This window comes from Canis lupus, chromosome 4 (genome assembly GCF_048164855.1).
Source record: "Canis lupus baileyi chromosome 4, mCanLup2.hap1, whole genome shotgun sequence".
Classification (NCBI taxonomy): Eukaryota; Metazoa; Chordata; class Mammalia; order Carnivora; family Canidae; genus Canis; species Canis lupus.
Window position 1 is genome coordinate 52,418,612 of NC_132841.1, and position 13,887 is coordinate 52,432,498.

Below are 13,887 nucleotides of genomic sequence, written 5' to 3' on the forward strand. Positions count from 1 at the left end.
CAGACAAGTGTGATGCATTGCTAATTTTAATATGAATCAAAGACAAAATTCTCACCTGGCTGCAGTCATGTGACTTTGATGAAGAAAGCGGATATCTATATAGTGTTGTGTTCATTTTATATCTGTGCTCAAAGTAGACTGCTGGAATGGCTCCCTAATGGTCTGAACTAAAGCCTTCCTCCTTATCCAACCTTATTGGCTTCCTCCTTCCTCAAACCACAACTCCTTAGTTTGGGATTCATCTTAACTTGTACTTTACTCATACTGAGTTGTTAGCTCCTTATACTCATAGTGATGTTTTGCCTCTGTACTCTTACCTTTCTTATGCCATTCCTTCTTCCACAATGTTTTTCTCTTCTCTCTGTGCCCATATTTGACTGCCCTTTAAGATCCAGTAAAACGCCACTTTTGTCTGTGAAATCTTCCCTTATAGTTCAGATACTGAGTATTTCCCTTCATCCTAAATTTACATGGTCTTATCTGTACCATATTATGTTTCTTCTAACTTTGTGTCTTTTGTGATTTAAGGGGATGTTCTGTCCCAAGCAGGATCCATGCTAAATTCAGCTTGGTCTTCCAGTGTTTATTTGGCACAGATCCTTACATGTCAGGGGTATTAATTTATATCAATTTATTCAAAACAATGTTGAATGACACTGCCCCTCCCTCCTTCTCTCCTTTCCTTCCTTCCTTCCTTCCTTCCTTCCTTCCTTCCTTCCTTCCTTCCTTCCTTCCTTCCAATGGTCCTTATTAGCAGCTGTTGTATTCAATGATGCTTCAAAGTGTCAGTACCAGATAGCTAGATTGCAGTTTAGTTTTTGTTAATGCATATGTGATTAGATAGTTTATATTTAGATATATTTATTGTGTGATAAGGATGCACATATAAATTAGTGTGAATCTGTTGATTATGGTGAAGATTAAGTAATAATAAAACTAGCACTTTCTAAATGATTAATACCAATGAGACCTTCTCCTAAACTTATTATAGGCATATGTCAATGAATCCTTAGGTTAATTAAATAGCTAGCCTCCTCCCGCTGTCCTACCTTCTTCTCAGGTAATGGGACTGAATGCCAGAGAGGTTGAGTGACTTTCCAAAGGTTCCACAGCCGGTCATTTGCAAACCTTGGACTTAACCCAAAATCTGTGTGACTCCAGAGCCATCTTTTAGCAATCTAATAAGAATGTAGTAAAACCTCACCTATTCAGAGAGACTGTTCTATAACCTCAACTCTCTCTCTCTCTCTCAAAAAAAAAAAAAAAAAAAAAGAAAATAACAGACTTTGGGGTAACCAGAACAGTAATTTTTAACAAACTATCTTATCTGTTTCTCCAGATCATAGCAGATCAGAAGGAGCAACCAGAGGCAGGTTGTTAGAAGCAGGCTCAGTGACAGCAGAAATGACAGCTTAATGTCAAGGGCAGAAATGGAAAACCTAAAAAGCAGACGCAAAACTATATTACTGTGTGGCATATTAATGACTGTTCGTAATGACAGTGGCCCTGAGTCATCAAGACAGAGATGGCAATTATATTCAATGTATTCTCTCTAAAACAGCAAGATGGGGGTAATGCATCCTCAAAAGACTTCCAGTGAAAGCAGCTGTCGTAGCACGTTATTAAAAGGGGTTTGGCTCTAGTTTTCTGTGGAGCTCACTTCCTGAAGGGACATGTTAAATGAGGAATTACCGAATCTATGTGCGAGTATCCGTGTTTACAATATGCAAATGTCAACTCAGGTGAAAAAAAAAAGGTTCAAATGAATCTCTGTTTAGTACCTTATAGTTTTAATATCCTTTTCTTGGAACTCAGAAAGATCTTAAAAGTATTTTGTTGAAAAGTGAGTTCATTCCCTGCTATCCCATCTATCAGTCTTTGGCTTTTCTATTTTTCCTTCCTAATTCCATAGGCAAAGATTCTCCCCTGCAAACAGCCAGCTTTGATAGCAAACACTTAGTCTCTTCCATAAATGTATCTGGCTTTGCTTTTTCTTTTATATTTTAATTTTCAAACAAACATGCAGCAACTCAGTACTCTAAGCCAGACCCGAGTAGGGAATGATGTCCCTTCTTAACTGAATTTAGGAAAACAAACTTTGAGAAAGAGCTCATTGTGCAGTTTCAAACCACAGACGCTGGCGTTCCTGGTGTCCAGTCCTCTCCTTCTGGAATACTCTGGACCTCAGGAACTCACCAATGCTTTTCCAGCTCCCAGATGGTCAGGATGGGATCCAGTCTTTAATGGGGCCCAGTTGGCACAAGATTTATATCCTGGGAAAGAGCTAGTTTATTTAAAAAATAAATTACTGAAAAATAAATAAATAAATCAACGTGCAAAGCCAAAGGTATAATGTATTTATTTTCACTTTTTTCCTCCCAAATCTGTTATTTTGAAATATGATCTTTGTTGCTGTTTTGTTTTGTACAATTAACTGCATTGATTTAGGGACCTGGTTAGTTTCTTGGTCAGAAGAATTAGGTAGTATATTTTCGTGAATGCTTAATGAGGATACCAGGAAGCTTAAAGTTTTTTTGGGAAGGAGTAAAAGTAAACAGATTTTTTTTTTAGTTAAAAGTTTTTTGAGTGGAATGGCATTGATTATTTCTTTTTTGTAGATTCACAAGTGACTTTATTGACTCTTTATCCAAAATTATTAGTGGTGGTTAATAGCATTATGGTATTTATTCCTTCAGTGTTCAGCAAGTATTTATTGAGTGCCTACTGGTTCCCACGCACTGTTAAAACTAGAAACATAGTAGTGAAAACAAGAAAGACAATGTTCACCTAGTCATGGGCCTTTTATTCTGGTTGGGGTTGCAGACAATAAATAGGAAAATATACCTGCATCTCTCTACTCTGTCTCCATCTATAGCTCTGTATGAGGGGAGTTTCAGGCAGTGTACAGGAAGACTGCTGACCATTCAAAAGCTTAGGTTTTAAATTCCTCATTTAACTCAACTCCAAGACTTTAGTTTCAGGTCTCCTCTGACATTCATACATAAAGTTTCTCTTTGTGAATTCATGTGACCCAACATATTTTGTTAAACATTGGTTTAAAGTTATTTTCTTGAAAGGACAAAAGGAAACCAGAATGTTTGTGAAACAGTAAGTGCCTCTACTGGCTTTCTCTCACGTTCTCTGAGAAATCATATACTGCCTTTGAGACAGGCAATTCTGGGGAATGAAAAAATCTGTGTTACGAAACCCAGAGAACTCTGATTAGGGAACAACCAGAATACACTGAGGGACTCAGGAAGGAGATAGCATCCCCTGATTTATGTTGTATCCACTTCAGGGAAATAGAGAAATAATATGGAGGTTCAGCCAGTATAGCTGCCTGGAATATACACTTTTCATATTTCAACTTCCTTTAGGAACTCCTGAAAATAATATATTTTAAACACCATATTTAACTATAGAAAGATGAATGTTCCAGACTGGAGGAAAAATATGTTTGCTGGTTTGGTCAATACTACTGTAGTGTCTCTTTAAAAATCCTTAGTCAATTTGGTTTTGAAGCTTTAATTATGCTTTTATGTTACAGTTTTCTTATTTAAATGTCTGCTTCATGTCCATCACTCAGCACCCCCTGCCTCTCTCAAAAGAGATGGATATTATTATCCTAATTGAGGAGGAGGGAGAATGCTGTGAGAATTATTAATACATAAATTAAAAAAATTAATCTGGAAAGTGCTTTAGGGTCCCTAGAGAAGCTCTATCCAAACACAAAGCATATTTAACATTATTACAAGCGCTCCCACAGAGCAGATAGGCCAGTGCAGTGATGAGTAAACTGAGGCACAGAGTATGACAATGGGTGGTTGGGCCAGTGCATGTTAGAACCCTAACCCTTGGGATGCCTGGGGGGCTCAGCAGTTAAGCATCTGCCTTCGGCTCAGGTCGTGATCCTAGGTCCAGGGATTGAGTCCCACCTCGGGCTTCCTGCAGAGAGCCTGCTTTTCCCTCTGCCTATGTCTCTACCTCTCTCCGTTTGACTCTCATGAATAAATAAATAAAATCTTTAAAAAACAAAGAACGCTGACCCTTGGGGGGTGCCTGGGTGGCTCAGTAGGTTAAGTGTCTGCCTTTGGCTCAGGTCATGATCCCAAGGTCCTGGGATTGAGCCCGGTATCTGGCTCACTGCTCAGTGGATAGACTGCTTCTCCCTCTCCCTCCGCTGCTCCCCCTGCTTGTGCTCTCTCTCTCTCTAATAAATAAAATCTTAAAAAAAAAAAAAAAGAACCCAGACCCTTGAGTGAGTGACACCTAAAGACCACTGCACCACTGGACAAGAGTCCACTTTAGGCTTTTTCTAGTCTTGAGTGTTAATTATTTCTCCAGAGAAGAAGCTTTTCTTTCCTTTTAACCCCTTCTCTTGAAGTCTTTGCTTGTTTGAACTGTGTATGTGTGTTTTGAAAGTGATTAAAGCTCTAAAATATTAAATCCTAAAGCTAGTAAGGAAAAAATCACTAGTGTGCTTTCTAGTAATCTCAGTTATTTTTTTGGCTTTGTGGCTTGGAACTTGAAGTTGCATTTATTTCATATAGTCCCATTGGTTAGAAAATACACATAAAGGCTTATCTTGGAATTGCTTCTTTGTTTTGCTGAGGAATAATTCTCATAGCTTCTCAACAATGAAAAAGACTATTTTGAGTACCAACTGTACTTCCAGAATCTTGGAGGATGTAGGAGAGCTGCAGACCTGTCCTATCCTGTCAAGAGTGGAGATAGGTTACACATAACAGCAATTATGGAAAAACCATGAGCAGTGGTTGGGAGGAACAACTTTTATTGTACAATGGTGGCTATCAGTCAGGCAGACTTGCCACTTCTTCATCATATTTCTTAACTTGCCTAAAACTCATCTTCCACATCTGTGAGCCAGCCCACCCCTGCCCCTAATGCTGCAGGACGGAAATTGCTGAAGGAGTCTTGTGCAGCACTTGGCACATAGTTAGATGTGGGAAAAGGCCACTGTGGCAGAAACCACTGTGGAGGACAACCGTCCTCCATTTAGTATGAGCTAGAGTGCTACTGGCTCCCAGAGAAGAAAGTGATTCTAAAGACTGGCCCTTTTTACCCAGAATTCTGCATCGTGTTTCCATTAACATTTTTAAATACTTAGCTACTCTCTTTTACCTCCCATGCGGGTCCTACTTTTGATCTTACGAGAGGCTTTTATAAAAACTATTTAGAGAGGGGCACCTGGGTGGCTCAGTGGTTGAGTGTCTGCCTTTGGCTCAGGTTGTGATCCTGGGGTCCTGGGATTGAGTCCTACATTGGGATCCCCACAGGAAGCCTGCTTCTCCCTCTGCCTATGTCTCTGCCTCTTTCTGTGTGTCTCTCATGAATAAATAAATAAAATTAAAAAAAAACTATTTAGAAAATTATCCTCTCTCACACCCTTCTTCTGGGTTTCCAGAATTTGCAAACTACCTCTCTAGAGGGCATCTACCTCTCCGTGCCCTTCACAATCCTCCCTTTATCCACAGAGGAGCTCCTCTTCCCTGTTTCTTGTACTTCTGTGGAGGATAGGCCCCTGCCACCTCCTCAGCTTCTATGCTCCATCTCTCGCCATGAGCATGCCTCACCTGGCTGGCAAGCATAAGACTCTTTTGCTCCTGTGCTCTGACTCTGGAGGAGAGAAAATGCTCACACCAGAAGCTTGGAGGGAGTGTGAGCCCTGCTTCCCCAAGTCCTTGGTGTGCTGGCAGCCTCTTCTGGGGCCTTGTGGAGACCATGTATATATTTTTATCAGAATGCCACCCTTAAAAATTATTTCTTCTGATTATAATATGAATGCACTCTTAATTGTTGAGAAGTGAGAGAATTCAGAAGGCTATGCAGAGGAAAATAAAACTACCCATGGCTTTACAATTTAGTGGTAATGATTCTTGGCACTTTGATGATTTTCCTTTTAGTCTTTTTTTCCATGCAAATATATATCTAATTCTTGCATAATTAAACGCAATACACATTGCACAAAACTATATTATTCTACATTTGATCTTTAGTAAAATTTTTCTCATAATAAAGGTAATACCTACAAATGTACAAATTTATTTATTTCAGAATTATTTACGTGATTATTTCCTGTTAAGCACACACACACACAGATCAACACACAAATATATACATACCCACATAAGGAGAAAGAGGGAGAAAATGAATCACATATCATGTCATCAGTCCAGAAATAAATAGTTAACATTTAGCATTGTTCTTTTGTGGGCTACTTTCTTAGTGTTACTTTCATAACCCTTTTTTCTTTCCTTTATTTCTTCTTATTCCTTTCACAGGAGTCACAGACCCTTAGACATCCTCTTCTATTTTACCCCTTAGATGAAATCTGACTAGAGGTCTCATGCAGGGACCTGAGTGTTGAGCTAGTTGGATATTCATTTTAAGAGAAATTTAGGGAATGAGAGTTAAATATTGTCAACAGTGAACTCTTATGGATGGGTATTACTATGCCTAATGGAGTCAAATCTCTTGTGGAATTCTGTCCTAATTTATGTATTTATTTCAGAAATATTTTGGGAATACCCTATATGTAGCACATAAAGTTAAATACTTTAGAGGATACAAATATGAGTTAGACTGTCACTGATCTCAGGAACTATCTAATGAGAGAAAAATGTGTAGGAAAATCTTCGTGGCACATAGCAAAATAGAATGTTAAGTGTTATAGAGTAAATGTCATAATTATATACATTCTTACAAAGGTGCCGATAGCTCTGACTTTTAAGATCAAGCAGATCAAGTATAACTTATTGGAAGAGAGAGTATATGGTCTCCAAGAACAAGTAGAATATCAGTAGGGGAATGTTTAGGCAAGGAATGAAATGAACAAAGCAAAGATGTTAGGCAAGGCTGTGGCGTTTTCATGGATCTACATGCCCTACACTCCAAAATGGAAAAAGGCAAGGTGGGAAGTTGAACTAGAAAGGGAGATTGGCTCTCAGGCCCTGGAGAGCCCTGAATATTATGCCAAGGAGTTTGGATTATATACTGTGTGTAAAGGGGGCACTTGAGGGTTTGAGTAAGTCAACAACATGATGAGAAGACATATTTGAAGAAGATAATTCTGGCAGAAAAAGTAGAAGTAGAGAAAGACCATTTCAAAGGCAATTGTACCATTGTAATTCTCAAAGAAGGAAATGGTGAGAAGAAAGTGGTAAAGCAAGTGGAGGTCAGTGGAGGAAAAATCAAAATGACTAAAAGAAAAACTGAAGGTAGAAAAAATAAAGATGATCCAAAGGAGTAGCATTCCCTTAACTGAGGGTGGGAACATGGGAGCAAAAAATACGTTTATAAGTAGTAAGACGATAAATCTAGCTTGGGTCATGTTGGGATCCAGGCAGAAATTAGACATGTTCAAGGAGAGTCTGTTACTCTGTTGCTAATAAAAGTTTGGTGCTTGGCCAAAGAGATCAAAGCTACAGGTGTAGATTTGGAAATCTGTCTAACTCAATGAGCCAGTGAGTAAACTCAAGAAATGTTATGCAAGTAAGAAGAAAATGCCGAACAAAATTTGTAAAATGTCAACAGTTAATAAATTGGTAGAAGGGAAAAGCTGGTGAATAGAAACCAGTGAATAAGAGAAGAACTCTAGAAAAACACTTGTTTAGAAGCAGAAGATACTGGTTTTCTTCCTAGTGTTTTAAAACAGTGTTAGTCAAACCTGCTGGACCTTCAGCTTTTCTCATCTGGAATACATATCCTGCAAGGATGGGTTTTAAAAGAGAGTGAATGTGAAAGTGCTTTAGTAACCCATCAGACATGCAAGTCTTAGGTCTTATAATTAGTGTCACAAAAGTGAGGAAAGTAGAGACTCCCAACAAAGGAGAAAGTAGTGTCGGATTCTACCGAGTTTCATAAGAATATTTATTTTTAGCTCAACTCGTTTGGTTTGTGTTTAAGGAAGTTAAGTCAAGAGTGAATCTGTTCTTTAATCACTTAGAACAGCATTTCCCAAAATATGGAGCATGTGGCTCTGGTGTTACAGTAGAGAACTTTGGATTTGACACCAGACATCGAGCAGAACTTAATCATACAGTGAGAAAGTTATTTTTTTTGTTTGTCTTAATCCTTCAGGTTTATGTTAAGGGAGAAAGTGTCAGTTGGGGCAAATAAGTCTGTAGCATCTAATACTAACTAGTGTCCCCTTTCAATAAACTCCTTCAGGTTGTGAGCATTACTTAGTTAGAATTTAACAACATCATATTAACTTTAAAATTACCATCTCTACTACCTTCTCCTTTTTTCAGGGATACCAGTTTTCTAGTTCGGAGAATGTTATCAAGTTTCCTTTAAAAATAAGCTATTTTAAACAAAAAAGTAATTTATTTAAAAAATATTAAGTACATAATTAAATAGGTGGTATACAGTTTTGTCAAAACTGAGAAAGTGATATTCCAATAATGAGAGTTTGGAAATTTTAGATTTACCAGAGCGCTTCCCCTTCTGTTGCTTGGAGTAGCTGCCGTAGTTCAACCAGATTAGAACAATGTGGGAAATTATCCATCTTGGGATGGTGGTGGTGTGGTGGTGGTTGTCTTGGGTTCTAGACTTCCAGATCTAGACCCTGTTCCTCCTTTAAGACGTTGGGTCAATTTTTGAAGCCAGAAGATTTTTCTAGAATTTTGTGTCTTCAGAAGTTAAAATGAGAAGGTTAGTTTTAAATGATTATAAGAGTTCCTCCCAGCAATAAAGCCAATGATTAGTAAATAACCCAATGCTTTCAAATTGATATAAATTAGAAAAAATGTTTTTCCTCTGTAAGGCATCAATATCATATGTCAATGCCAAAGGTTGTTTGCAGACTAACATCCACAGCAAGGAAAACATCAACAAATTCATTCTTTAATGATAATTCATATTCTACCTCATTTGTGAGGGATAGTTATTTCCAGAAGGAATCTCTGCTTTAGTTAGGGTGATTGATTAAAATTGAAAGTGAAATCGTAAAAGAAAATTTGTTTCAATTTCCTGAGCCTACTGCTTTCTACCAATACCCCACTCTTAAGCAATAGTTTCACTGCAGTCCTATAATCAATTCAGAAAGCCCATGAATTCTGTTACTCAGTGCAGCAGCTCATAGGTCATAAGTCCTTATAATGTAAAAAGGTGTTTCTATTCATCTATTTACTAATATCTTTCCATCTTTTAAAATTTATTTCCTCTGAAAGGGAGGGAAGGTAAGTAGATTCTCACTGGCTGGAAGTTCTCCTAAGTATTATTGTGAATTAATGTAACTCTACATCCCAAGTAACTCTTAAAAATAGAAGCATATTTGAAATCTAACAATATGGTGACTTCCATCATCAAAAATACAGCCAAGGATCAGGCGGCAAATGAAAACGGATATAGAATGGGGTTAGAAAAAAACACGCACCCCGTCTTGGGATCTGAAAAATTTGAGTTTATTACTTCCTTTAAAAAGTTTCCATATGAACAAGTTCTTCTCTATGATTAAGTAGGAATCGTTTGTCCCAGTCATTTCTTGAACCGCATCAGTGTTGAGTCTCGCTCTAACTTGCGCCAACAGGGATTATCCTTGTGCAAGAAGCTTAGCCATTTTAGGATCGTGTTTTCACATCTGAGGAAAAAAGGGATGATAATAACAATAATTTGGTTATTGATTTGACCAAAATAGTGTCTGTATGTAAATTCCTCAGCAATGTAGTAGATACTTCCTAGGTACTCACCAAGCATTAATTCCCAACATTGCAAAAACATTCTGACCAGTTGAGATTAAGCATGCACTTGATTTTGGAAAATCATCTTTTACTGCCCTTCAGAGCCTCTTTCCTTTTTTTGTTCTCTATATAATAGTAAACTTGATTTCCTGATTTTGATGCTTACAGATTAGAAGCACAGAATAGAAGGTGGAAAGGATGCTGGGAGAAAAAAGGCAAGAAACTGAACAAAATAGAAATAATTTAAAAATCAAAGTTACCCAAGGCCATTTAGTGCAGGAGAAAACAGTCCCTCATACCTCAGTAGTCACTGAGTAGGCTTTTCTATATTACAGCAAGATATAATAAGATATAATAAGGAGTATTCCAAATGACAATCTTGATTCATCAAGGCTAAATTAAAGTATATATATACTTTGCTTATTTTACAAAAAAAATACAATGATTTTGGAAGAAATTAAATATGAAAAGGACAAAATTTTAAGTAAATACTTTTTTGGTGTGATTTTCCCATTAAAATTTCAGCCAGGGGTTCCATATAAGCATGATTTTACAGAAATATCTTTTGTGGGTCCCCAGCAAATAAGCCAGAGTTCCACACATTCTACACAAAGGGACAGGCATTTCTAATTACTAAGTTAAAATGATTTTTATGTAGATGGCCTCTTCTTTATGTTTCAAAAAAGAGCATTTGACAGAAATTACTTGTGGACTTTCACAGTAGCAGCTTTCTCAGATTCTTTTCTCTGGGACTTGGTGTTAGGATAGTTTACCCAGGTAGGCCCCAAGGGCGGACACCTTGATTCTCATGGTATCACCTGTGATTTTTCAGGCAAAACATTTGAATTGAATTAATGTGATTTGCACATTAAAAAAAGAAAAAAAAAAAGCTTTTTCTAAGTTATCTTTGTGAGAATGGTATAAACACAAGTCAGTACAAACTCAAGTGATAATCCATTGTATACTGACTCAGTGCCACAAATATCGAATTAAGTGAATCTGATAGGAGTCAAGAAGTGGGCAACATCAGATACCAGAGAAGAGAGATCATGTGGAATCCAGCACCGTCGGAGGTCAAGCAGTCAAATACCAGGGCTGAATTTTTCAAAGAACCAGATAATGCCCGTTTTACGACCATTAATAACATTTCAGTTATATAAACAAAGATAAGACTAATAAAAAATAAATCCTGCTTCTCAGTGTAATCGGATTGCCAACAGGATTCAGAAATGAACTTCCTCATTGTGCATGTGGCATCGCATAACGGACCAATGATCATTCTGCAGCCCCCTCCCCAACCTTCCATTTCCCTTTTATGGACAGTTCTTAGTTCTGCCAGGGAGCTGTTCCAGGGAGGCAGATTCTTTGGTTTCCCCTTTACAGCTCTTTGATTGTGCCTCTGGTAGTTAATGCACCAAATGGTCTTTAGGGGTATTTCATACGTGTGCTCTGCAGCTAATCAGAATGCCTTGGCCCACTGATTTCCTACTTCTGTGTTTTCCACATGTTTAAGGGCTCAGTTCAAACACCAGGCCCACCAACTTCTGGAGAGGCATGGTAAGAGCTCAGCTCTGATTTGGGTGTCTGCCTCAAACAGAGATTTTTCCAAAGGATATCCTGTAGTAGATGAATCATTCCATTAGGCCAGGTTCACTTTTCAAACCAGGAAGCAGAGTGCCTGCTGTGTAGGGAAACTCAGATAAAGTTGTGGCTGTGCTCAGAGTGCTTGTAAATATTGTTGCCAGTGTCTTTGATACAGGTTCCATCAAGATAGTATGTAAACACTGACAGGTCAATTATGTGTTTTAAAGCTATGTTTACTGAGAGCTGATGGGAAGGCTCTGAAATGAGTCTTCTACATATTGCAGTGACAGTTTTCTCCCCAATGTCTTCCCCAGCTGATTACTCCGCATGCCATCCGTGTGCAGACCCCTCCTCGGCACATTCCTGGTGTTGTAGAAGTCACATTGTCCTACAAATCAAAACAGTTCTGCAAAGGGACACCGGGAAGATTCATTTACACAGGTAAGAACCACTGCAGATGGTGGACACAGAGTTTTCTCCTTGGCCTTGTGAGTGTTTTAGTTTATCTTGTATGTGTATGTGTGCATTTTATTTTCAAATCTAGTTTCTAAGACACTCTTTCTTTGTCCATTTCACCATTGACCAAAATACTTGCTGTTATTATCATCATCATTATTTAAGAATTCATCCGGGTGTCCATGATGACTGTAAAGATCAGTAGAAATAATTGTTTGGATACCTAAAGAAGCGGCATGAGAAAGAAAGAAAGGAGGAAGAAGTGCTAGAGAATCCTGAGTGTCTCTGAATATTAAGCCATCTGCATTGGGGTTTATTTGCTCTGTGGAGTAAGGATGTGCTTTAATGAAGAGTACAACTTTCTTCTGGTCATAATTGGTTGTCTCCTATTTCATTGTGGGTTGGTACTTTCTTCTCCTGTAAGCTGCATTTGGCCCTCCCAAAACAGCCTGGGCACGCAGATCTGCCTTGCAGTAAGAAACCAGGGTTGCAGAGTGAAGATAAATTGACCACGCAACAGATGGAGAGAACCAGGCAGGTTCCCTGTAGAAATGCAAGTATGCATTTCCTAAGTGTCCTGTGTGTATTTTGGAGATCCCCAGATTGTAATGTGCTAGCCAGACACCACAGATCTTTTTATAATTAAGATTCTGATTCAGTAGCTCTGGGTGGGATCTGAGACTCTGCATTTCTAACAAGCTCCCAGGTGAGGTTGATGATCTTGGTCCATGGACCACACCGGGCATAGTGACATTCTATACCCTCTGCTTACTACCTGTCATCCTAGGTAACTGTCTCCAGGAACTCGTCCCACACTTCCCTCTTCATTCAACAGAGGACCACAAGGCTTGACTAAGTATAGAGCATAAGTTGCTTTCACACAAAGAAGCTTTGGAGCAGTGAAGACATAACTCTGTTAATACGTCCTAATTATAACCATACAATTAAATGGACAAATTTTACTTTGCTGTGACATTTTACCTCAAAGCACCTTTCCTTTTGTATTTTAATACTAGGAACAAAACCAACCATGCTTGTTAGTCTCAATTTCTCTCTCCCTGCCTCTCTCTCTCTTTCTCTTTCTCTCTCAAAATTATAAAAACAATTAATGCATCCTGACCCTCAGAAATGCCTCCCAGCCCTTTAAACAAAATGCAGGTTTGGTGCCTGCCTGACGATTAGTTTTAGTTAATTGAAAATTATAGGATTGACCCAAGAGGAAAATTTTGTTTGCACTCCAATCACTTTTACAAATTAAGGAAAATTACCACAATTTTGTTTAGCTAAGGTTTCACACTGAGTTCAAGAAATTAGCTCAGCCATCCCAACAAAGTCAGCACTTTGTTAGTGAGCACTTGAAAAAATAATAGTCTATCTGGAGTTTTGTGGTGTATACAAACGAAGCATAGAGAAAGCTATGATGCTTTATAGAAGTAGGCCAAGTGTTTTTAATTAGGCTCATTGGTTCAGCGTAAGTTTTGAAGAACAATCAAACTAGCAGATTAGCTGTTTCTTTTAAAGCTAGGATTTCTTGCCATTCATTTTTCCCATGAGAACTTCCACATAGCACTATTTTTTTTTTTTTTTACAAGCCTCATTATGGGCCTGCAGGAAAAGGACCAATTGAAACTTCTGATACTGTAACATTCCCCACCATCATTCCGATGGATGGGAGCTTTTCACAATGTTCCTCACTGAACTCGGTGTTCTGGAACATATTACAAAACCACAGAGGCCAAATGTTTTCTCTGAGGAGTTTGGACTCTGTTTTTGGCCAAAAACATTTAGGCCTTGCTGGCTGCTTATTTACTCTGCTATTAAGAACAAGAAAAAGGAGAAGAAAAAGAAGAAGAAGAAAATGCTTGTGTGGTGGGAGGTACAAGAGGCAATCAGGCATGATTCCGCTTTGGTGACAACATCCCTGCCCATTAATGGTTCCATTTTGTGGTCAGGTCTCATTTAGAAGAAATTATTTTTAATCAGTGTTCAACAAAATATCCCCTTGAGCCACCTGGCCATAAAAGTTAAAAAAAAAAAAATCATCCCCACTAAATGACTTAAGTTCTTAAAAAGAAAATAGCAAGGGACCCATTATAATTTGGGAATTTTTTTTTAACCACTAAAAATAAATTGCCATCAATTC

At 38.2% G+C, this 13,887-nt stretch overlaps 1 protein-coding gene across 15 annotated transcripts in view; it reads left to right on the forward strand.

Annotated features, from left to right (window-relative positions):
* Positions 1 to 13,887, forward strand: part of EBF1 (EBF transcription factor 1) — a 393,004-nt gene that overhangs the window by 304,315 nt on the left and 74,802 nt on the right. For all 15 annotated transcript variants that reach the window (XM_072824327.1, XM_072824319.1, XM_072824323.1 and 12 more), the window contains one exon: positions 11,603 to 11,729. In XM_072824327.1, coding sequence (XP_072680428.1) covers positions 11,603 to 11,729 — 127 coding nt within the window. The remainder of the gene's footprint in view (positions 1 to 11,602; positions 11,730 to 13,887) is intronic.